This window comes from Trachypithecus francoisi, unplaced genomic scaffold (assembly GCF_009764315.1).
Source record: "Trachypithecus francoisi isolate TF-2019V2 unplaced genomic scaffold, Tfra_2.0 Lachesis_group5, whole genome shotgun sequence".
NCBI lineage: Eukaryota > Metazoa > Chordata > Mammalia > Primates > Cercopithecidae > Trachypithecus > Trachypithecus francoisi.
In genome coordinates, this window is record NW_022681470.1 from 26,279,414 (window position 1) to 26,303,295 (window position 23,882).

Genomic DNA, 23,882 nt, shown 5'->3' on the forward strand with positions numbered 1-23,882 from the left:
GTCCAATTTTCCCACTGGCTCTCACATTTCCCAAGCCTGTGGAAACAAGCCAAACACTCACCCATCAAACCCATAATATTTGCTATATACCATGAGCCGTCAACAGAGAATCTCATTCTGCCTTTCTTCTGGTCTACCTCCCCTACTAATCCCATCTTTCCAGACTCTGAGCATAACATGCAAACTCACAGAACACAAGGGAGTGGGTAAAGCAACTTTGACTGCCATTAAAGTGGGTCGTGAGCCTTGAACGGAATACAAGATTTTGAAGGTAGTTCCATCCCTATTTACTCTGGACAGGCCCTACATCTTACTCCCTCAGGCCTTGCTTAGAAATACTCAGATAGCTAGTTGTTCTCATATGATATTGAGTGCAACATTTAAATAGGAAGTCATAGGAAAAAGTGTTTTAAACAGAGTTCTAATGTGGAGATGTCAGGCATCAGATTAATGAATTCATTTGCGTAAGTCACACCATACATTGTGTTTGCCTACTGTAATTACACTTTGGTTTTTTAAGTGATTAATGTAACAGTTTTAGTAAAAGCTGTGGGCTATGTCTAGACAGTTGATGCGCAGTCATCATGCTATGTCCCTGAGAATTTGTAGTTGACTAAGCCTTGCTCCTTTCCTCCTCTCTTTTCTCTTTCTGTATCTTCATTCCAGAACAAAGACCCCAGTTCAACATGGCTTTCTACCCCTAAGCAAAACTGAATTGTAAATTATCTTTAAAAAAAGCGATTTGGATCTCTTAGAAATTCTGATCTAAACAAGTAAATGCAAAAAGGAGATTTCTACATCATATTTGGGTTTGGATTTGAGGCTAACTTCAATTAAATCATATAGATTAGCATATAGCTATGGATAGGTTGGGCTCTGCCTGGAGCAATAAGAGTCAGTAGAAACAAGGGTAGTAAGAGGAGAGGACACAGAAAAAGGCCTAATTACAGAATATTATAGAGTTCTCCCAATGATTGTTCTTATATTGTCCAGGGGTCATCCAAGGTAAAGAAGCAATTTTGGAATTGACAAAGGAAATAGAACAGACCAACTTGCAATAGGGAAACCACACTGTTCTTAGTATAATTTGCCCACAATTATCCCCCTGAATTGTAGTAGCTACTTTCTTCAGCAGTAATGGAAAAATGAGAATAAAAAAGGAGAAAACTGGCCAAACCTTTGTACAAATTCTGAATAATCCCAGGATATTTCTTCAGCAGCAATGTAATAATTTCTTCTGTTTCCGTTGTTGCTGCGGAGGTACCATGCTGCAATGTTGTCAGGATTTCTGGAGGAGTTGATGTTTGTCCTAACATCAGTTTTGTAGGGGTCATCATAGGGCACATAATCAATTTCAGCATAGTCATCTTCACTGCTCTGGACCTCTTCCTTTGGAATAATCTCAATGTAATCTGTACCATCTTTACTGAGGCCCACTATAACCAGTGGATTAAATTCCTTTGATAGAAAAGTATCATTGAGAGTAGGAGATGAAGGAGATGGCATCTGACCAAGGTCTGGATAAGGAAAAGTCTCATTAAATTCTGGAAGATGCAATGACTGACTAGATTCAGAAGGGTAGAATATCTGATCAAGGTCTAGAGGAGGTGATATCTGACTGAGATCAGGGAGAAGGGTGGTCTCACTGATGTCTGAAGAGACAGTCACCTGGCTGAGGTCTGGAGAAAGGGGCATCTGTCTGAGGGCTGGGGAAAGGTTTGTCTGACTAAGTTCTGGAGAGAGGTTTGTCTGACTGAGGTCTGAAGAAAGGGTTGTATGGCTGAGGTCTGGAGAAAGGGTTGTATGGCTGAGGTCTGGAGAAAGGGTTGTATGGCTGAGGTCTGAAGAAAGGGTTGTATGGCTGAGGTCTGGAGAAAGGGTTGTATGGCTGAGGTCTGGAGAAAGGGGCATCTCACTGAGGTCTGGGGAAAGGTTTGTCTGACTAAGTTCTGGAGAGAGGTTTGTCTGGCTGAGGTCTAGAGAGAGGGTTGTATGACTGAGGTCTAGAGAAAGGATTGTATGACTGAGGTCTGGAGAAAGGGTTGTATGGCTGAGGTCTGGAGAAAGGGGCATCTGACCGAGGGCTGGGGAAAGGTTTGTCTGACTGAGTTCTGGAGAGAGGTTTGTCTGGCTGAGGTCTAGAGAAAGGGTTGTATGACTGAGGTCTGGAGAAAGGGTTGTATGGCTGAGGTCTGGAGAAAGGGGCATCTCACTGAGGTCTGGGGAAAGGTTTCTCTGACTAAGCTCTGGAGAGAGGTTTGTCTGACTGAGGTCTAGAGAAAGGGTTGTATGGCTGAGGTCTGGAGAAAGGGGCATCTGACCAAGGGTTGGGGAAAGGTTTGTCTGACTGAGTTCTGGAGAGAGGTTTGTCTGGCTGAGTTCTAGAGAAAGGGTTGTATGACTGAGGTCTGGAGAAAGCGTTGTATGGCTGAGGTCTGGAGAAAGGGGCATCTCACTGAGGTCTGGGGAAAGGTTTGTCTGACTAAGTTCTGGAGAGAGGTTTGTCTGACTGAGGTCTACAGAAAGGGTTGTATGGCTGAGGTCTGGAGAAAGGGACATCTCACTGAGGTCTGGAGGAAGGTTTGTCTGACTAAGTTCTGGAGAGAAGTTTGTCTGATTGAGGTCTACAGAAAGGGTTGTATGGCTGAGATCTGGAGAAAGGGTTGTATGGCTGAAGTCTGCAGAAAGGGTTGTATGGCTGAGGTCTGGAGAAAGAGCTGTATGACTGAGGTCTGGAGAAAGGGTTGTATGGCTGAGGTCTGGAGAAAGGGGCATCTGACCGAGGGCTGGGGAAAGGTTTGTCTGACTGAGTTCTGGAGAGAGGTCTGTCTGGCTGAGGTCTAGAGAAAGGGTTGTATGACTGAGGTCTGGAGAAAGGGTTGTATGGCTGAGGTCTGGAGACATGGGCATCTGACCGAGGGCTGGGGAAAGGTTTGTCTGACTGAGTTCTGGAGAGAGAGTCGTGTGGCTGAGGTCTGGCGAGAAGTTTGTTTGGCTGAGTTCTGGAGAGAGGGTCACCTGGCTGAGGTGTGGAGAGGTGACTGTCTGCCAGACTTCATGTTCTGAGGAAGGGGACATTTGACTTATATCAGTGGGGAAGGACTTGTGACTACGGTCATACTCAAGCATCTCACTGAGCTCTGGAGAAAAGGATCTGTGACTGGGGTCTGAAGTAGAGTGCATTTCATCAGGGTCTTGAATGGGAAACGTTTCATAGTGTTCCTCTGGGGGCTCTGTCTGATAAAGACCTGGAGGAGAGCTTGTCTGACCAGTATCATTTGAGGAATTCTGATTATGGTCAGGAAGTGAGGCTATCCAGCTAAAATCCATAGAGGGCAATGTCTGATTGAGGTCTTTGGGAAGAGATGTTTCATTGGATTTATGAAGCAACAATGAATGGTTAAGTCTTCTTTCTGAAAATGTGTTGTAGGCTTCACTTCTTAGAGGGTGAAAGGTCCTCGGAGATAAAGGAGCATGGTGTGTACGCTTCTCTTTTTTCTTTTTTCGTGTCTTAATGAGAAACTGACTTTTCTTTAGTCTACTCTTTCCTCCATCCTGTCTTACTTGCAGAGATTTATGTCTAACTCTAGGAAACTTTGAGTGGCCACTCTGCTTTTCAGGCTTGTTGGCAAGAGGGGTGCTTTCTCCCCAAGCACGTGAGGCATTCTGGGGGCTGATCAGCCGATTGTTAACAGCTGTGTCTTCATCAGTATCTTGGATTATTTCATAGCTACCTTTCTCAGAAGCCAAATGCCATCTCCCAACCAAAATCTTAGGTGAGTTATTTTGTTTTAAGAGTAACAGATCACTAGGAAGGTCCTCCCAGGGCCTCACTCTGGAAGGAGAACCAGTGTCTTGGCTTAGGTGTCTCCCAACTTTATGTGCTAGTAATTTCATCCAGGAGAACCTGTGCTTTGCTGCTTGGTCTCTTTCTACCTTGGGTCCCTTATGTTTAGCATGTTCTTGATTTTTGAATTCTCTAGCACCAAGTGAAAGTAGATGTATCCCTGTGACATCTGGCTGTAGAGGATCCTCTATAGGGTCTTCAGAATAAGGGCTGGAATGTTCTGCTGTGGAAGAATTGAGAACTGAGTTCTTGCCAGTGAGGTGTCTCAGTGAGGAGTCAGCTGTGGTGGCTTGTCGGTGAGAAGGGGTTTTCTGAGGTTCTGCAAGGTTATTGACAGTGAGCTTACTAGTATTATTTGGGGAAGAATAATTTGAACCAACAATTATATCTGTGTTCGAAGAAATGAATTCAGTGCCATTCTCCAGAACGAGGGCAGTAAGATTGTACTCTTCTTCTTCCTGATTCAATGATGAGTTTCTGAATGACCTAATTCCTAATGCTGCAGCCAGTCTGCTCTGGTAATCATAGTCAGTGTCACTCTCTTCATCTTCAGTTTCTAAACGATCATGCATTTTCCGTGTAGCTATGACTGTAGATTCTGGAGGTTCAAAAATCTCGTATGAGTCTTCATCATCATCTGGAATACATTTAACATCCCTGAATTTCAGCCTCAGCTTTTTGCTTCTTGGACTAGAATTCATGGAAGTTAACATCCAAGTTCCTACAGAAGAGAGACAGAGAGAAGAGATATCTGGAAGTCTGGGAAAAGACATGAAAACACAATAATCCATTGTGGCAGGTAATTTCTAATAAACTTTAGTCAGGAATACTCAAGTATGGGCTGTGGACCACTGCTTGTCTGTGAACTATTGATTACTGGGTCAAAATAACATAAGGAGAGAAAAATGAGAATGAAATATTTAACAAACTTTTTCTTTTCTAAAGCAATTTGACATTGCTGTGACTCTAAGCACATGACCAGTGCATTTATCTCACTTCATAGAATAAAAACCAAAAGTATTGCTTAGTGGAGATTAGAGGGGAAAAATGGTCTTTCAGCACAGATAGTTACTCACTATTTTAAAATACATTAAGAAAGGGATGAATCAAGAATAAAATGGACTTTTAATATAAATATCTTAACAGCACATCTTGTCTTAGAATTAGAGTTAAAGGGCTGATGATGAGCTCTATCCTCACAAATAAGAGACATTTAGATGTTTCTAAGTAATAATTCAGGAGGACAGTTTTGAATCTCTGAAATGGCATGCATTGCTGGCACATAAAAGATTTCTTGGTGAGTCTCCAGTAGTTACCATTGTTGGTGTCTACTGAGTGCTAGGCACTTGGCACTTGGCACATATTACTATTTTAATGGTCAAAGTAACTCTGTGAGATGTGATTACACTGTTTTCCAGATAAATGATCTATGGCTCAGTGAGGCCAAGTAACTTGTGTGAGGTTACACAGCAATCGAGTGGCAGATCAGGACTTGCATTCCAGTCTGACAAACTCCAAAGCTGTTGCTGAGGCAGCTTCTAAGGCACTGTCCCTGATGATTGAAGATGGCTGTCGCAAAAAACCGAAAAGGGCATTTTGATAAAAGAAATGCTCTTTTGTAGGCAAAATATTTATGCTTCTTCCTCAAAGTTATGCCTTATTTTTCTGCTGTTGTATATCTTTACTTCCTACTTTGCCCAGAGAAGGAAAAATATAACCTACACTAAAGAACTGGATCCATTTAAGTCATTACTTTCTCAAAGAGAAACCATGAGAAACATTGAAAGAAAAGTCTGCTGGGGATCAGGGAGATAAATAGAGGAGCACTGGTAGCCTGGAGAGCTGCAGCAGACCTTTATAGACCAGAAATTCAAAGCAAGCTTCCTCTCTGAGTGTCCAGGCTCTTACTCACCAACATTATCCATTGTGACCGTCACAGATTCTCCACGCATGGGGAAGAGGGTCAAGGTGTCCTCATGCCTCTTTCCATAGATGAATGAGTGCCCAGTGAAGTGGATGGTCAAAATTTCATTCTGGGTCCCCACACTACAGAAGTGCCACTGGACAGTGTCATCAAAGCAGAATCCGAGAGTAGTTATGCTCTCAGGCACATAGCCATTTATAGCTGAAAGTGTAAAATCTGTTAAAATTCCAGGTCTACGCCAACGAAAGGGCATGTATCTAATTATACCAAGATAAATGTCTCCATGTTAATTTGGTTGTATCAAAGCAGTGATTATCCAAGATAAGCTTTATCTAGTCTAACGTGACTAGAAGATCAAACTCAGAATTTTCAAATGAGAGATTATTCTCCTAAATTAGCCAAAGGAGAAATCTCAGGAAAAAGATAAAGCCTTCCATTTACATTGATTTATTCATTCATTTGTCAAATGTATAGTAAATATTTTGTGCTCCATTCTCTGCCTTTAAAGACATTCTAATAATTCCACTTGGAGGAAAAGCATAATATAAGAAATTCATTTTTTGATGTACTAGTCATTGGGTAAGAAGTAATGTCCCAAAAAATAAAGCCCATTTAGCATATTTTATAGTTTTTATTGCTGTCTTCTAATCTATATAGTATTCACAGTTTCCATTTGAGTATCCAGTTCATACATTTCCATAATTGTTAAAAGGGACACTGCTGTAGGCAATATTTCTATTTACTTATGTACTAAGCATAGTAAAAATCAAAGGTATGATTTCTATGAGGGCGGAGCTCATGTCTACCTTGATTGCCACTCTTAGCCTTAGTACCAGTATAATGACTGGCATTAACAAATATTTAAATACCTACTTAAATCACTAAAGTGACTTTAATAATTTACATGATATATTATTAGTTTATACCTCATTCTAGATGTTTCTCTAAATGGTCTATAACTGCATTGTTCAATATGGTAGCCACTGGCTACAAGTGGCTATTGAGCACTTGAAATGTGGGTAGACTGGACTGAGATATGCTGTGAGTACAAGATATACATTGAATTTCAAAGACTTAGTAATGAAGTAAGTCTCATTAATTTTTATATTGATTACATGTTGAAATGATAATATTTAGGATATATTGAGTTAAGAAAAACATATTACTAAAATTGATGTCACCTATTTCTCTTTACTTTTTAATGTTGCTATCAGAAAATTTTAAATCACACATGTAGCTCATACATAGCTTCTACTGGACAGCACTGGTCTAGAACCATGATAGATTCACTACCGAAAGGAACTTATACAAAGAAAACTGAGAGTAATTTTCTGTTTGAATTATTTGACCTGGCACCTATCAGCTCTGATAATCCCTAGCTGTCAGTCATCTGAAGCTATATGAACAGAACATGGAGAAATCATCCTCACGTGTGTGATTACCTACTAGAGAAGGTGATTACCATGACTCTAGACTCTGAGGATCAGTAGGGGGGACTCTGGCTGTTGCGGAGAAGTTTGCTTCCAGCTGGCTCAGTGACATTTCTCTCAGACGCCATGGCAGTGCTTTTGGCTACTGAACTTTAGAACTGCGGCAAATGCCGGAAACCTCATTCAGGGAATTCCTTTTGTTCTGAATGTCTTACTGATCACTTTAAACTTCTTTGTGCATTGCCTTTCCAAGACTCTTGGGTCCCTATACTCATTTTGCTTTACTTTGATGTGTCAATTCATCTTTGAATTACTTGCCTTGTTTCTGTCCTGGCCATATATTCACCCTGAACTCAGTCTAGGATACTATTGACATGGCCTGTAACACCTTCCATTAGTCCTACCCCCTCACCCTGTTCCTCACCATTCAGAGTATGTCTGTGTACACACACACACACACACACACACGCACACGCTTGGAATAGAAGATCAAGCGCATTTCTAAGGATAGCAAGCCTTTGACCTCTTGCTTAAAAATGTTGCTGTGATGTTACCCACGGATTTCATCACCAAGTCTTTGGACTGGAAGTGAGGATTGGAGGTGCCTCTTAGCAAGTGGATTCTAATCCATGTCTCTGACTCTAGGCACAGTCATATTTCAACGACAGGAATGAAAAACTGATGAACAAAAATAGTACTCTGACTTACTGCTCATGATGTTTGATTCATAAAACTTGGGGTCATCACGTTTCACCTCATCAGGATTTTCACAAAACTTGTTGATGTTGTCCTCAAGGTACCAACTTTTGTTCTCATCAAACACAGCAAACACAGCCTGCTGTTCGATGTCTGCTGCCCTCTGGAGGACAAAACAGTATAGTACTGGTACAAGAACAGACAGACCAATGGAACAGAATAGAGAGCTCAGAAATAAGGCTGCCCACCTACAACTAGCTGATCCTTGAACAAACGTGACAAAAACAAGCAATGGGCAAATGATTCTCTATTCCATAAATGGTTCTGGGAAAACTGGCTAGCCGTAGGCGGAAAATTGAAACTGGACCCCTTCCTTACACCATCTACAAAAATTAACTCAAGATGGCCTAAATGTAGGCCTGGCACAGTGGCTCATGCCTGTAATACCAGCACTTTGGGAGGCCAAGGTGGGTGGATCACCTGAGGTCAGGAGTTCAAGACCAGTCTGGTCAACATGGCAAAACCCATCTCTACTACCAAAAAAAAAAAAAAAATTAGCCAGGTATCGTGGCGTATGCCTGTAATCCCAGCTACTTGGGAGGCCGAGGCAGGAGAATCACCTAAACCCGGGAGACAGAGGTTGCAGTGAGCTGCGATTGTACCACTGCACTCCAGCCTGGGCAACAGAGCGAGACTCTGTCTCAAAAATAACAAAAACAAACAAACAAACAAAAAACAACAACAAAACACTTAAACATAAAACTCCAAACTACAAAAACCCTGGAAGACAACCTAGGCAATATTATTTGGGACATAGGCATGGGCAAAGCTTTCATGACGAACATGCCAAAAGCAATAGCAACAAAAGCAAAAATTGGCACATGGGATGTAATTGAAACAAAGAGCTCCTGCACAGCAAAATAAACTATCAAGAGAATAAACAGGCAACCTACAGAATGGCAGAAAATTTTTGCAAACTATGCATCTGGCAAAGGTCTAATATCCAGCATTTACAAGGAACTTAAATTTACAAGAAAAAAATAAACAGCCCCATTAAAAAGTAGGCAAAGGACATGAACAGACACTTTTCAAAAGAAGACATACATGTGGCCAAGGAGCATATGAAAAAAATGCTCAACATCACTGATCATTAGAGAAATGCAAATCAAAACCACAATGAGATACCATCTCACACCAATAAGAATGGCTATAAATAAACAGTAAAAAACTAACAGATGCTGGCAAGATTGTGGAGAAAAAGGAACACTTATACACTCTTGGTGGGAGTGTAATTAGTTCAACCATTGTGGAAGACACAATGGTGAGTCCTCAAAGACCTAAAGTCAGGAATACCTTTGAACCCAGCAATTCCATTACTTGATATGTACCCAAAGGAATATAAATCATTCTATTATAAAGACGCATGCATGCGTATGTTCATTTTAGCACTCTTCACAATAGCAAAGACATGAAATCCACCCAAATGCCCATCAATGATAGACTGGATGAAGAAAATGTGGTACATATACACCACGGAATACTATGTGACCATCAAAAAGAACAAGATTATGTCCTTTGCAGGGACATGGATGGAGCTGGAAGCCATTATCCTAAGCAAGCTAACACAAGAACAGAAAACCACATACTGCATGTTCTCACTTACAAGTGAGAGCTAAATGATGAGAACACATGGACACATAGAAGGAAAGAATACACACTGGGGCCTATCAGAGGATGGAGGGTGGAAAGGGGAGAGGATCAGGAAAAATAACCAATGGATACTAGGCTTAATACCTGGGTGATGAAATAATAAGTATAACAGACTTCCATGACACATGTTTACCTATGTAACAAACTTGCACATCCTGCACACATACCCCTGAACTTAAAAGTAAAAAAAAAAAAGTGCTGTATTCAGTTATTAATGTTCCAGCAAATTATCTACACCACTGAATTATCAGAAACCAAAGTGACACAGTTGTTGGAACTACTGAAGCCATGTAATTCAGGCATTTATGAGAGTCCATTGCATACACAGCACTTGTTAAGAGTTAAAGGTAGTATGCAAAAGCAAACAGAACAGATAAGAAAATTCAGAGATTAAAATATCCCAAAAGAGCCAGTTGCAGTGGCTCACACCTGTAATCCCAGCACTTTGGGAGGCTGAGGCAGGTGGAACACCTTGGGTCAGGAGTTTGAGACCAGCCTGGCCAACATGGTGAAACCCTGTCTCTACTAAAATACAAAAATTACATGGGGGTGGTGGCGGGTGCCTGTAATCCCAGCTACTCAAGAGGCTGAGGCAGGAAAATCACTTGAACCCAGGAGGCAGAGGTTGCAGTGATCTAAAATGGTGCCACTGCTCTCCAGCCTGGGTGACAGAGTGAGTCTCTGCCTCAAAAGAAAAAAAAAAAAACAAATCCCAGAAGAAAAATTTCACTATGGCAGCTGAAAGTCTGTCTATCTCTGTAACTGCACACCTTTCAACATGAATGATTGACTGAATATGCTCTGAGTGAGTGCAAAGGATAAAACAGAAGGTTGCAACAGCAAAGCCTTATGCTTCTACTATCTGTTCCCTTATGCTTCTACTATCTGTTTCTTTTCCTAGTTCAATAAATCAGGATCTTCCGTATGTCCAGAAATTCATTTTCTAGGCATATGTTTATCTTGTATGCCTTGAGATAAGACCTCTTTGGTTATAGTTTAAAATAATTGGGAATTTTAGTTTAATCATATGAGACCATAATTCTTCAATGAAGATGACCTCAGAAATTCGGTATCTTTGTTCACATTTCCCTGTATACTTTAGTCTCAACAGAGATGGGCTATTATCTGGGTCCGATTTCACTAGTAACTATGTTTCTAAATTTGGTTGCTTTCAGAGAATCTCTCCTCTCCCTATTGCAGGTCTCTAAAAATAACAGAGACTGGTAAAGAGCTTTATACTTTTACCAGATGGTATCTCACTGAACCCCCAAACAGACCTGTAACATTTTTAGGAGGGGTATCAACCCATTTGATAAAAGGAAGAAATTAGGAGAGGCTAATCAACTTGTTCAACACATCCAATATCAACAGACCTGGAATTTGAAACTAAGACAAAATATGTTATCACACTCTAGACCTGCCTTCTGCAGGGATGGTACTGATAAAAATAGACAAGACAAAAAAAAAAAAGAATAAATGTTATCACACTGGTGCTAAAAAGGACTACTTGACAATTACTGTTCTCTTGAAGGAAAAGCCCCATTATTTAGCCAGGAGACCTAACATGTTCTGGCCAGAAGAAATTCCCAGAATTTCTGAAAGGTTACTTCAAGGACAAAATACCTGTATTCCTCGCCTGTCCAGGGATCTGCTCTTACAGATGAGAAGTAGTCCTATTAGCCCAGAGGCGATGTCTCTCATGATGTCCACGTCACTGTAGTATGGTCTTGTTAAGCACTGGGCATCGTTTTCTGTGGGTTCATCGAACTCTAAGATGTTCCACTTATAAGTATAGGTTTCCCCTGGTTGAACTGCTCTGATCATGGTGTTGTTCCTGCCTGAAAGAAAATATATTCAAAATTGTTTTCATTTGCAAAGTTATTTCATGATAATAAATAAATAAATAAGCTTTTGTTAGAACCAATTAATATTGCAAAAGGAATTATTTAAATAATTCTACTTGGAACCCAGATAGCATGGAGCCATTAGATACTGTTCCACTAGAGGCCACTATGACACTAATAAAAGACACCATATTTTGTTACCACTAAGAGACAAACTCCTGAAGTGAGAAGGGTTTGGCTGTGAATTTTAGGATACTCCTACATATATACTACCTGACTGCAGTAGTGACACCACTGGGCAAGGAGAATAGCAGGAAAACATGGTGGCCTCTCAGAAGTCACTAGTTGGATTCAGTAGAAGTGAAAGATTCAAACCTGAGGTGAAAGAAGAGTTGACTTCATCTTCATAAGGTGAGAAGGTCACTCCATGAGGGTAAATGCTATAGGGGCGGCTGGCCATATTTTTGAACACGATCTACAAAGTTAAATTAAATTTATTCTAGGATTTAAGGTTGATCATGACAAATAATATAAGATACTAGCTTTGCATCTTCACCTTTTGGACGGTGTGTGCGTACACATGTGTACACACAGTGGGAAAATTAGATCTGTTTATCTGAGCCGTAACCTCCCCTCGTCACTTGGCAGGAGCATTGGAGACAGTGTTTCACTCATACATTAAGGTGGAAAATGGAAAGAAAAGTCTGACTTTAGAGGATAAGTTAGGAGAAGTAAAGTTTTCCTCACGGCATCACTGTCTCCAAGCAAGTCCTCCTTCCCCTGCCCTTCTCTTTTCAGCTTGGGTCACATCTCATTTTGAATCTGCTTCTCATCTCTAGACCATGATCCCCTTCCTCCACCTGGTAGATTTTTTAGGACACTGTCTTTGAAGTCATCTTCTCAGCTAGGTGCAGTGGTTCAAACCTGGAACCCCAGCACTTTGGGAGGCTGAAGCAGGTGGATCACTTGAGCTCAGGAGTTCAAGTCCAGCCTGTGCAACATGGTGAAACCTCATCTCCACAAAAAAAATACAAAAATTAGCCAGGTGTTGGGGCGTGTGCCTGTAGTTCCAGCTACTTGAGAGACTGAGGTGGGACAATCGCCTGAGCCCAGGAAGTAGAGGTTGCAGTGAGCCGTGACCACACCACTGCACTCCAGCCTGGGTGACAGAGTAAGACCCTTAGGAGGGAAAGAAGCCACCTTCTTGAGAGGCAAAACAAATAGCCAGATCCTGAACTTTTAATAAGGTATGTCTACACTTGCTGAGAGCACATAAAAGGGATCTGAAATGGAAGAAGGGAAAGAGGCATGGAGGAAAAATATTGCTTTTGTCCTTTGGCTATTTTAAATGAACAGAATAGACCTTGTCAGGTGCATAAAGCACACAGGAGTCCTAGTTAGGCTCTTTAATCTGCAAAAGAGAACCTTAATCTTAAATCTTCTATTTGGTTGATTGTCAAAGCCTTTGGATCATCCTTTGTCTGTAGATTATCTGCATTCTAGGATTTTGTCAAAGATTGCAGCCTTTAATTCTCTGCTGTCCAATTCTTATCTATCTTGGTGAAGTGACATGACATTTAAGGAGAATTGTCTGAGGAAAACTCCATGCTCTCGATACATGGAGTTTACCTTCATTAGAGAGCTGCATACCTAGACTGTATTAAAAAATATCTGAGTGAAAATTGTTTCTATTCAATTGTGTTTACTATTATATCTTACCTATAATGAGAAACATTTTTAATGCAACTTTTAATCAGTTATTTTATGCAACTTTTAATCTATTATGCTGATTATAAGAATTTTATTAAGGATGCCATCTACTGTATCACTCAGCACTCTCTTTTGTAGAACTCATTAAAGAAGTTCCTCTTAGATCTCAATATCAGGATAAACGGTACTTTCTTTTTGTAGATGATGTAAACTTCATCTTGACATATTTCCTTTTTCACACTGACTGCCGTAAAGCTTAGGACAAAATTTGAAGACAGCCTTACAGGGTCACATGGTATCTACTTATCTGTGACTTTATTTTCTTTGTCCCCATATTCTATCCCAGTTACATGGATTCTTTGTTTTATGCCTTTATAATTTGAGAAATTGTCTCAGATCCTTTGTATTATTGAGTAGGCTGTAAATAAATACAAATACTAAATAAAAACTAAAAGTTGCATTTGAATTTAAAATTATATGAGTACCTTTTTGTTTTAAAATTAAAAAACAACCAGGTACTCCATAATATTTTACTATTTAATTTCTCCCATGATTCTGCATTTGTGTTACTTACTTTGAGTGTGTCTCTGACCTGGGCTCTGATAATAGGACCCAAAATCCCATCTTCTTTCATATTGGGATTCACTGTACGTTTGGTGAAGGACTCATCTTCGTACTGTGTGTACATAACTTTCTTATAAAGTTTTCCAATTTGGTTTGAGAAATTATCCAAATGCTGAGACCTGTATTTTCTTAAAGCGAAATAAAAATTTAAAAAAAATTAAACCACTTTCTCAAATAGAGATCTCAGTAGGATAGAGAAACCCTTGTGCTTAGACGTTCTGCTCTTCCATTAGCTAAAATGCTAGTTCTCTAAAAATTTCTTAGTGTAGTTTGCAAAGTCCTGATGTTTTCTGTCTAGTTGGAAAACTGGAAACTTCTGAGTTGTCTCCTGCATCACTGATAAAAGTCATAGGTAACCGGTTAGAAGCAGCTACTTAGAGCTTCCTGTCATTCTCATTACTACAGCAGACCTTTGATATCTCTGGGAAAAGGCCTATACTGGTTGGAAAAAATACTAGGAATTTTTCTAAAGTCTCTCCTATCACTTATTCTATGATAGCCTTTTTGGTTTTAGAGGTATTTCTTAAACCCTAAAAGCACCTTCCCACCCCAAGAAACATTTACTGGCATTGTTAATCGTAGTTTTGTGCTATTGGGCTATCTCTTCTACCAGCTAGCCAATCCTTAGAGATGACTGAAAAGCAACCTCCTTCACCCATCTTTTGGAGCTACTGGGATAAATACTTTGGGAGCAGCAACATGAACCACTTTTCCCCTGCCATCTTTATTGCCTTAGTTTGCAAAAGCAACTACATGCGGCCAAAAAGCATATTTTAAAAAGCTCAACATCAGTGATCATTAGAGAAACGCAAATCAAAACCACAATGCGGACAGGCACGGTGGCTCACGCCTGTAATCCCAGCACTTTGGGAGGCCGCGGCGGGCGGATCACGAGGTCAGGAGATCGAGACCATCCTGGCTAACATGGTGAAACCCCGTCTCTACTAAAAATATAAAAAATTAGCCGGGCCTGGTGGCGGGCACCTGTAGTCCCAGCTATACTCAGGAGGGTGAGGCAGGAGAATGGTATGAACCTGGGAGGCGGAGTCTGCAGTGAGCCGAGATCGCGCCACTGCACTCCAGCCTGGGCAACAGAGCGAGACTCCGTCTCAAACAAAACAAACAAACAAAAAAACACAATGAGATGCCATCTCATGCCAGTCAGAATGGCGACTGTTGAAAAGTCAAGAAACAACAGACGCTGGCAAGGTTATGGAGAAAAAGGAACATTTATACACTCTTGGTGGAATGTAAATTAATCTAACCATTGTGGAAGACAGTATGGCAGTTCCTCAAAGACCTAAAGTCAGAAATATTATTTAACCCAGCAATCCTTTAAGATAGAGTATCATTTCATGAATTTATTTTGCCCAGTGGAAAGCACTGACTGTTGCCAAACACTCCTGGATTCCTATCTCAGTTCTGTCACCAATTCTGTAATCTTGGCCAAATTTTTTGTTGTTGTTGTTATTTTTCCTAGTTTAATTCTTTTTAATAGAAAACACATTCACATAATTTTTATTACAGTGAAAACTCTCACTTTTCTCTGATAACCCTCAATGGACCTCCCTACCCTCCCTGAATTTTCTAGGTAGCCACATATTAATTTCATGTGTATAATTCCAGAATACCTTTATGTACACATATGCAAATATGTCTTACAAATAAGAAAATATAAATATTCTTATCCCTTTCACTCCTCTAACAAAAGGCAGCTATATATACATGCTATACTACATTCTGGCTTTGTAATTTAATAACATAGCTTGGAGAACTTTTTGTGTTAGTACATAGAGAGTGTTTGCATCCTGTTTTTTGAAGCTTAGTATTCCATTGTATGAATGTATCATAATTCATTAAACTAGTTTCCTACTGATGGACATTTTGAGTTGTTTCCAATCTTACTACTACTAATATTGCAACAATGAATATGTTGTACATACATCATTTCACCTGTGAACAAGTATATCTGTATAGTTAGATTTCCAGAGTGAGACAGCTGAGTCAAAGGGTATATGTATTTAGAATTTTGATACATATTGCCAAGTTATTCTTCAGAATCCCTTTACCAATTTAATCTTCCACCAGCAATATATGATAGTTCTTATTTCTCACAGCCTTGTCAACAGATGATGTCATCTGGACTTGTGAATCTGATAGATAAAAGTAGTATTCCCATGAAATTTAATTTGCATTTCTCTTATTATGAGTGAATTTGAGTACCTTTTCAAGGGTTTAAGAGCTATTTGAATTTCCAAATCTCTTAGTCTCTCTGACCCATTTCATCATCTATAAAAAGAAATAAGAGCAGTGTCTAGTTTGTAGAGTTGAAGTGAAGCTCTCAGAAGGGGATAATACAGTACTTGGCAATGGCGAGCACTCAGCAAGAGGTGGCTGCTGTTGTTATTAGGCTGAATTTCTTTGGTGATTTGGGGGTAACTGAAGATTAATTTTTATAAAAAGACTTGAATAGAAACCAATACATGTGCCCCCTTGAGAGCTGTCAACTTACAACATTTCATCCCCAAACATCTAGGACCCTATGGAAGGTATCTTGAACCTTTGCCCAGTGGTATGAACCCCAACAACTCACTTGTCCATATTCGCTGGTATTACAGGTGCATAGTCCCAAATGATTTCCTCTGCAGCAATGAAGTATTCCCACCTTTTCATGTGCCGCCTCTGCTCACGAGTTATTTTCTTAGGATTCCTGGTTTTCTTTGGGCAGTTTTTAATGTCAATGTAAGCCTGCATCCCAGCTAAGTTAGGGCAGACAGAGAACGAAATAATTCGAGAGAATAAATTATGGTTGACGGAAATACATATCCTTTAAATTAACTTATGTAAGGTTTATATTAATGTAATAACAGTGAAAGTAATGCTCATGCAACTTTTGAACATTTAGTTTGGAACTCTTTCAGTGGCATCCAGAAAAGGCAAGACTTTTAAAAGGAGGAAAAGAAGGAGGGGTTAGGGAAAAAACATGGAAAGGTTCCCTTGATTTCTTCTCAAGCTGGCAAATTTCTTATCATTTTTAACTTCTTAAGACCCTGTGAATTATGTCTTGTTAAATTCTCATTTTTTCTGTCATCTGTCCCTTAATCTGTAAAATGAAGATAGCACCAGTACTTAATAAAATTGTTGTTAAAACCTAATATTAATAACAATACATAACACACTTATCCTCAACAAAGAAACAAAAGTTTCATTGTTGTTTTAATATTATTGGGAACTCTATCTTCCACGGATATCGTGATGGTTTTATTACTTTGAATATAATTTTGACTACTGCGTGTGAAAAGAAACAGAAATTATCTCATGAAGTATCTCTTCCTTATGTATGTTTCTTATACATTATTTTGGTAACAAAGTGATTTCCTATAGTGATATCATCTCCTTAGATTTTAGTCTCTATTTATATGAATCTTCCTCTCAACAGTTTTAAAGCAAAAACGTGTAGTAGAATAATCCGTTATTTTATTTACATGATGCCACATAACCTGGGTTGATTTATTTTCCCACTTGAATTCACCGGTGTTCTTTGGAGCTTACCCCTCAGCTGTTTATATGCCATGTATGATCCATTCAACATACATTCATTGAGTTCCTCTCCATGCTAGACTTTGTGTTCATCCCACTGTAAAGGTTAATGTTTTCATGCTAACCTTTTACACTTTCTACAACTTAGTGCTTCTGTAAATTTGCAGTTTGTCTTGTGCTAGCATCTAGGTCTTTTTCTCTGGCTGCATATGAAGTAACCCCAAGAAAGAATATCTTTATGTATGCTTTTGCTTCCTTCCTCTTTTCTTCTTTCGAGGAAGTTAGAGACCTCTTCAGCTTTTGCTTAATTAAAAAAAAACAAACAAAAAAAACAAAACTTTGTCAATTCCTTCACTTTCTCCATCCCCAAACAGCGAATTATAAATCTAAGAGCAAAGTATCTAAATTTGGTTGTTAGGAACCAAAGCAAGTTTTTCTGGGGTGCAGGTGGCTTAAAAGGGCAAGGGAGAAAGAGGGAGTTAGTGCTGGGAAGAAAGCATTCTGCATTCAGAAGCAAGACTGTCAGGAGAGTTTCTTGCCTTGCAAATGTTTTGGGGTGAGAGAAGATATGATCCACTTTCCCTCTGGGCCCACGGTCATATTTGCGGTAGTGGATGTAGCACTGACAAGGGTGATGGCTGAGACTTTATGATGGTTCTGCTCCAGGACCTGGCCGTTGAAATGAATGGAGAACAATTCTGGCCCCGAGCTCATTCCCAGCAGATGCCAGCTGATGTGGTCATGGGCACAAACTGTTATATCTGAGAGAGAGGGAGAGATACAGGCCAAAATAAGCATTCAGTCAAGTATTCTGTGATCAAACATTCACTCACCAAATGTATTGAGCACCTGCTGTGTGTCAGGCATTGAATAAAGCTTTAAGGGAGCAGACACTCCAGTTGTAGTTTGTGCCCTGCAAAAGCAGACATCTGAGTGACCAGCAAACAAGCAGTCACAACTCATTGTGATAAATGGCATTATATAGGTAACAACAGAGCCTAGAGATGGTGAATGTTAACTCAGAAACACAGGGATTGCTAAAGGATTAGGCCAAGAAGGTAACTGACTGTCCGGGTCTGAGGGATTTCCCAAGGTTTAGGACTTTCGCTATTAGAACTGGTAAAAAGTCCACAGCAAAATAGAATGTTTGGTCACCCCAATCTGATTTCGGCTGGAGGGAGTCAAATCACCGGAACCTCCAATAGGGCTGAGCTCAAGCACTTAATCCTCTCAGCTCTCTAGTTCTAGTGGTCAAAGCTCTGCCTAAGGGAAGAAGATGTGAAGATGATGTGAGGATTTTCAATTGTTATTTTTACTCACTTTTTGATTGTTTTAATGACAAGTCAACAAAATCACTTTGTGGATTGCACACTCTCCTTAAAATGCAGTGTAAAAGTCTTCATTTTGTTGGGCCATTGGGAGCTTTTCATGGAAGGAGTAATGATAACTGAGTATAAAAACTTAGTTTTGCTCCTTCTTTGCTCCTACAGTCACTGGGGAAATGCTCATTTGCTCTGTGGGGAGACTCCATCCTTGGCTTTTAGGTTTCTGTTTTACATCTCAGATACATAATCACTAGATACTAGAAATCAGGGCTGAGAATCAGTTCCTTACCCACACAAAGGCTTGTCTTTTTTAGGAGACCATTGCAACAAAGCTGGGATTCCTTGCATCACTAGGAGGCTTTGGCAGAAGCATTTATCCACGCCAAATAAATGCTCATATTGAGTTCAGCAATTAACATATCTGTGTTAGCATTTATCATATGTATTCAATTTATTCTGCTTTATAAGGCAGAGGGTTTTACAAATGTTTGCTATTCTTAGTTTCTACTGATGGTCTTTCCCTACCCTTTCCCATTTACCCCCAATTATTCTTTTGGGAACTATAAATTCATAAACTCTAAGCTCAGATCAATTTATTTTTATTTTTGTGCATATGGTTTTGCTTTATTTGGCATTCATATACTTACACAGATTGTTCACTCTGCCAGGAAATAAATATTAGGATAAATGGTTAGTCCACTTTTGTAAGTAAGCACATTGAGACAGCTAATTATCCAGGGCCACAGAAGGTAGAGAAGCTAGTGAGGTCTGAACTAAGATTATCTAAGGTCGAGGTCAATTAACTAAGCTCCAGTTTTTACAAGCTCCTAGTATTGGAACTCAGGATCAACACTGAGAGTCATATGAGTATATGTTCAGAAAACCAAGTGGAAAATGTAGTCAAATGAAAGAGAATACAATTTAAAAACACTACCCAGATCTCAACTCTTAACAATATTTGTGTTTTAGTAAGTGAAGCCATTTGTGATTTTCCGATGGCATTACAGAATAACCTCTAAGAAGTTTAGTGTTTTGAAATATGTTTTATTTAGTAAAGAGGCATTTTAATTTTTTAATGTTTTTCCCTCAGGCTAGTATCACATACCCTGGATCTTTAGTTGTAGGTCAGTTCTACCAGACAGAAATAGAAGAGATGTGGTCTAAGTGGGAGTCAGTTATTTTTTCTCTTAATGATTGCTATGATTTTGCCTTCTCATAAGAGCCCAAATGCAAATGGGAAAATATTCTAGATGCCATTGAATATTACTCTTCTGTCGCCTTTTGAAATGCTGGTCTTTTTTGTCTGTGTGTGTTGGGGATTACTCCTAATCTGTTCATCTTTACTGCAATCTTCCTGCTGACATTTCCTGCTAGGGCTTGTCCTTGAAGGCATAGTCATCATATAGCAGGAACTGCAGAACTCGGAGAGACTGAGCTGATACCCTGAAGGTCTTTTTCAAAGTGCAGGCCAAGGTGAAACCTACTCGGGTCACTATACCTAACAAGGCTGCATGTTTCTTCTCTAGCTTCTAGTTTGTCTCTTCTGTTTCCTGTTTTTAAAAGATAGATGAGAAAGTATTTCCCTCTTGATAGGGAGTTGCAAAACAGTGAGTATGGTCACTTCTCTAGTGCTTTGAAGAAAATAACAGGACTGAAAAATTACTAACGATTTTACTGTTGTTCAATGGTGCACAGCCTCCGTGTTACCTGGCATTGTCCCATTCACGTATCCATTGACTGTGTACATTAGGGATGATGACTGGCTCCAGCTCTTGCTTTCATCAAACACAGCAAACAGTAGCACGATTTGCTTGTCAAACGTCTTCTGTTTCCCATCCTCAGTTAGGATCCCTGTGAAAGGAAAGACATGTTTTCAGTAGTGCTGCAGACAGAACACTCTCATTAGCTTTCCTGGATAGCAAAGAGTTCAGGGCAAGCGATCAACCATAAGGACAGCAACTTGAAGAAATTCTTATTTTTTAAAATAGCATATTAAGTAATGGTGGTTCTAGGGTTATTAAAAATCTGGTGCCACAGTGTCTTCTTTGACACCTTGTTGCTTTGGGGAACAGGCTTTATTTCGTCCAGCTTGGGAAAAAAACATTTGGTGACTCTCAAGACTCCGTACAAGTATCCATTTCCTCCAGTCTCAATAGAACAGTATATAGATATGTTAGCTCAATTGGTAAAAGCATCATGCCCCAAGTTTAATGCTTTCATCGTATTTGTATATGAAAGGGGGCATTCGATAACTGGTTGGAAGTATCAGCATTAATCCATTCTCACTATGAGAAAAACAGGCTGCTGATGGTAAAATGAAAGAAGAGTCTTTTGTAAGTCTTAAGGTTTTTTTTCAGTACCATCACAGTATCTTATATACACCAGGAAATGAAAAAAAAAAGTATTTGTATAATGAGTAAATACATTGGGAAGGTATGTAGGTATGTATGTAGGTATGGTCTGAGCGTATGTATAGGCAGATGGTGAGTCCATCACGTTATTTCCCGTGCTGCGGCTCGCTGTGGTTGTTTGCTTGTTTTAATGAAAGATGGGCTGGATTCTCACGGAATAAAATGAAAATCCAATCTTGCTCCTAAGAAGCCCAGCCAATAAAAGTTCTTATAGTCACTTGAATGTGTTTGAAACCTACCACTGAAAGTGTTCAACGTGTTTGTAAGAAAGGAAGCTGGCATTTAACGTGTTTATAGAACAAATTACCAGCTCGAACTTCACATATGTCAGATATGTTAGCCAATATTCTTTCCAAGAGCTCTTTCAGCAGAGTATAGGCTGCTGTATACTTTCTAAAAGACTTTGGCCTGGAGGTAAATGTTACAGATCATACAAGCATGACATCAGAACACACTCTCAAACAGGAATTTGCTTGGGAGAATCTTAAGGACTGAGATGAAGGAGGAATGAGAAGAAACAGAGGTGGATCCCCACCCTGAAATAGCAGGTATTTTTTTCTCTTGTCAAACAATGATCCGTGCCCTCTTCCTCTGCTTGATGTACAAGAAGTTACCGAGATGTTCCCAAGCTTTGTCCTATGACAGAACTCCTGATCATTCCAACATTTTGTTGTTGAAACTTTTGGTGGGAGTGTTCGTACCTTTTTTACAGATAAGCAGGGGCCCAATCAGCCCAGAGTTGAAGTCCTCGATCAGATTTTCATGGGAGTAATAGATGTGTGTGAGGCATGGAGGGTCATCATGGGTGGGCCCGCTGTCCTCACTGATACTCCATTCATAGGTGTATTCTCGGCCTGGAGCCACAGCATCATCCATCTTCTCCACAGGGAATGTGTGGTCAAGGTAAGAAGCACCTGGAGGAGTAAGAGCAATCAAGACATGTGGGCAGTTTCTGAGGATTGTGTTTTCACCACTCTCAAATCTGGGGATAGTTAAGATGAGCACTCTGGAGATGCATATGTCCTTCAATAGTGAACTTTTATTATTTGGAAAGATTCACATATGCCAATTTCTATGCTCACGTACTTACAAAGGCTTTGCTACCATGGTGATCTTAAGAATAACAAATGTTATTTGTAAATTAAAGTTAAGCAAGTTAATTTTCCAGGGTACCTGAACAATTATTATTTAAATATTATCAGAGAATTGAATCACCTTTGATCAGTAAAACATCTCAGAATATAAGAATGGGTGATATCTTCTTTGTAGTGTTTAACAAGACATACTTAGCCTATTAACATGAGATGGGAGGATAGTCAGAGTTGTTTATATATTGTTTTGTTTTGTTATTTCAGATCTTCTTTCCAACTGCTGTGACCCTCAGCTCTGTTTTATCTCTTTATTTCATCTTAGCTATCTGATTATCTCAATTTTTTCCCGAGAGCCACAGCGTCTAACTCACATATGCAGGCTGGTTTTTTGTATGAATATGAAATGTGTCCATCCTCTGAAACTTACAAGTCTTAGTTTGTACTTTGTGCCCCCAAAGACCCATCAGTAACACCTGCATGTATACTGGACTTTCCCTACTGATAGGAGAGGGAGAGGATGAAGAAATTGGTCTTCCTTACTGAAGAGAAGGAACTGAGATGCTCAATATTAAAAGAAGTGTAGAGGGTTGGGTGAGGTTTTCAATAATAAAATGGAGCAAGTGAGGTCAGGAAGGGGAGAGGTGAGTGCCATAGATCACCAAGTGGAATGGACAGTTTCCTCTGCCTGAGGAATTCCCCATTTAATTAGGTGAAAGATTCCCTATCATCAGCTGGTGCCAGAATTTCTCTTTGGGATACAGTTATTTTTGTTTGGTACAATAACTTGATAAATTCTTTAAGGGAAGAAGGTGAGAATATCAGTGTGGATATAGGCAGACAACAAGGATCTGGGAAAAAAAAAAAAAAACACCTGAAATGTTTTACATGATGGCATAAAAGGCCAATAAAAACTACTCTTACTGAAGCAGCTATAATTTTTAAAAACTGAAATGATTAATCCTTTCTCTCCCCTTCCCTCCCCTTCCTTTCTCTTCCCTTTCTTTTCTTTTTACTTTCCTAGTTTGTTTTCTTTTATCCTTTCTTCCTTTCTTTGTCTTCTTCCTTCCCTCTTCCCCACCCTTCTTCCCTCTCTTTCTTCTTTTCATTATCTTTATTGAGGTATGATTTGCATATAAAAACGTTTACCAGTTTTAACTATAATATTTGCTGAGCTTTGATTAAAAAAATTACACAGTCTTATAGCTATAATCCCAATCAAGATAGAGAAGAGTTCCATCATTCCAAAACATTTCCTCATGCCATTTGTAGCCAATGCCCTCCGGGCCCAGACAACCACTAATCTGCTTTATTTCACTATAATTTGGCTTTTCTGTAATGTCATATCAATGGAATCATCATTATATACCCTTTCGTGTTGGATTAGTGTTAACTGGTATGGTATATAATTTTCTATCCTTTATTTTTTACCTATCTTTGTCCCTCTCATTTAAAGTGGATTTCTTAAATTCTGCATACTGTTTAGCATTCCTTTTTATTTAATCTTATTTGTTTCTTACTTGTAGTATTCTTTCCATTTGCTTTTAATGTAATTGATGATATGGTTGGATTTAATTTATTTTCTATTTGTCTACCTGGTCTTTATTCCTTTTCCCCTTCCTTTCTATTTTCTTTTGGATTGAGTATATTTAATGATGTTTAATCTCCATTGTTGACTTACTAACTTTGTTTTCTTAGTGCTGCCCTTCAGTTTACAATATATAACACATTTT

The 23,882-nt window shown here is 39.4% G+C and overlaps 1 protein-coding gene across 1 annotated transcript in view; it reads right to left on the reverse strand.

Annotated features, from left to right (window-relative positions):
• The window catches only part of F5 (coagulation factor V), a 73,981-nt gene that overhangs the window by 26,076 nt on the left and 24,023 nt on the right, over positions 1-23,882 (reverse strand). The window contains exons 4-13 of the mRNA XM_033199898.1: positions 21,763-21,975; positions 20,358-20,501; positions 17,865-18,086; positions 16,379-16,544; positions 13,736-13,913; positions 11,827-11,926; positions 11,231-11,445; positions 7,910-8,060; positions 5,760-5,972; positions 1,178-4,568 (exon numbers count right to left, since the gene is read on the reverse strand). Of these exons, the coding sequence (XP_033055789.1) occupies positions 1,178-4,568; positions 5,760-5,972; positions 7,910-8,060; positions 11,231-11,445; positions 11,827-11,926; positions 13,736-13,913; positions 16,379-16,544; positions 17,865-18,086; positions 20,358-20,501; positions 21,763-21,975 (4,993 nt within the window). The remainder of the gene's footprint in view (positions 1-1,177; positions 4,569-5,759; positions 5,973-7,909; positions 8,061-11,230; positions 11,446-11,826; positions 11,927-13,735; positions 13,914-16,378; positions 16,545-17,864; positions 18,087-20,357; positions 20,502-21,762; positions 21,976-23,882) is intronic.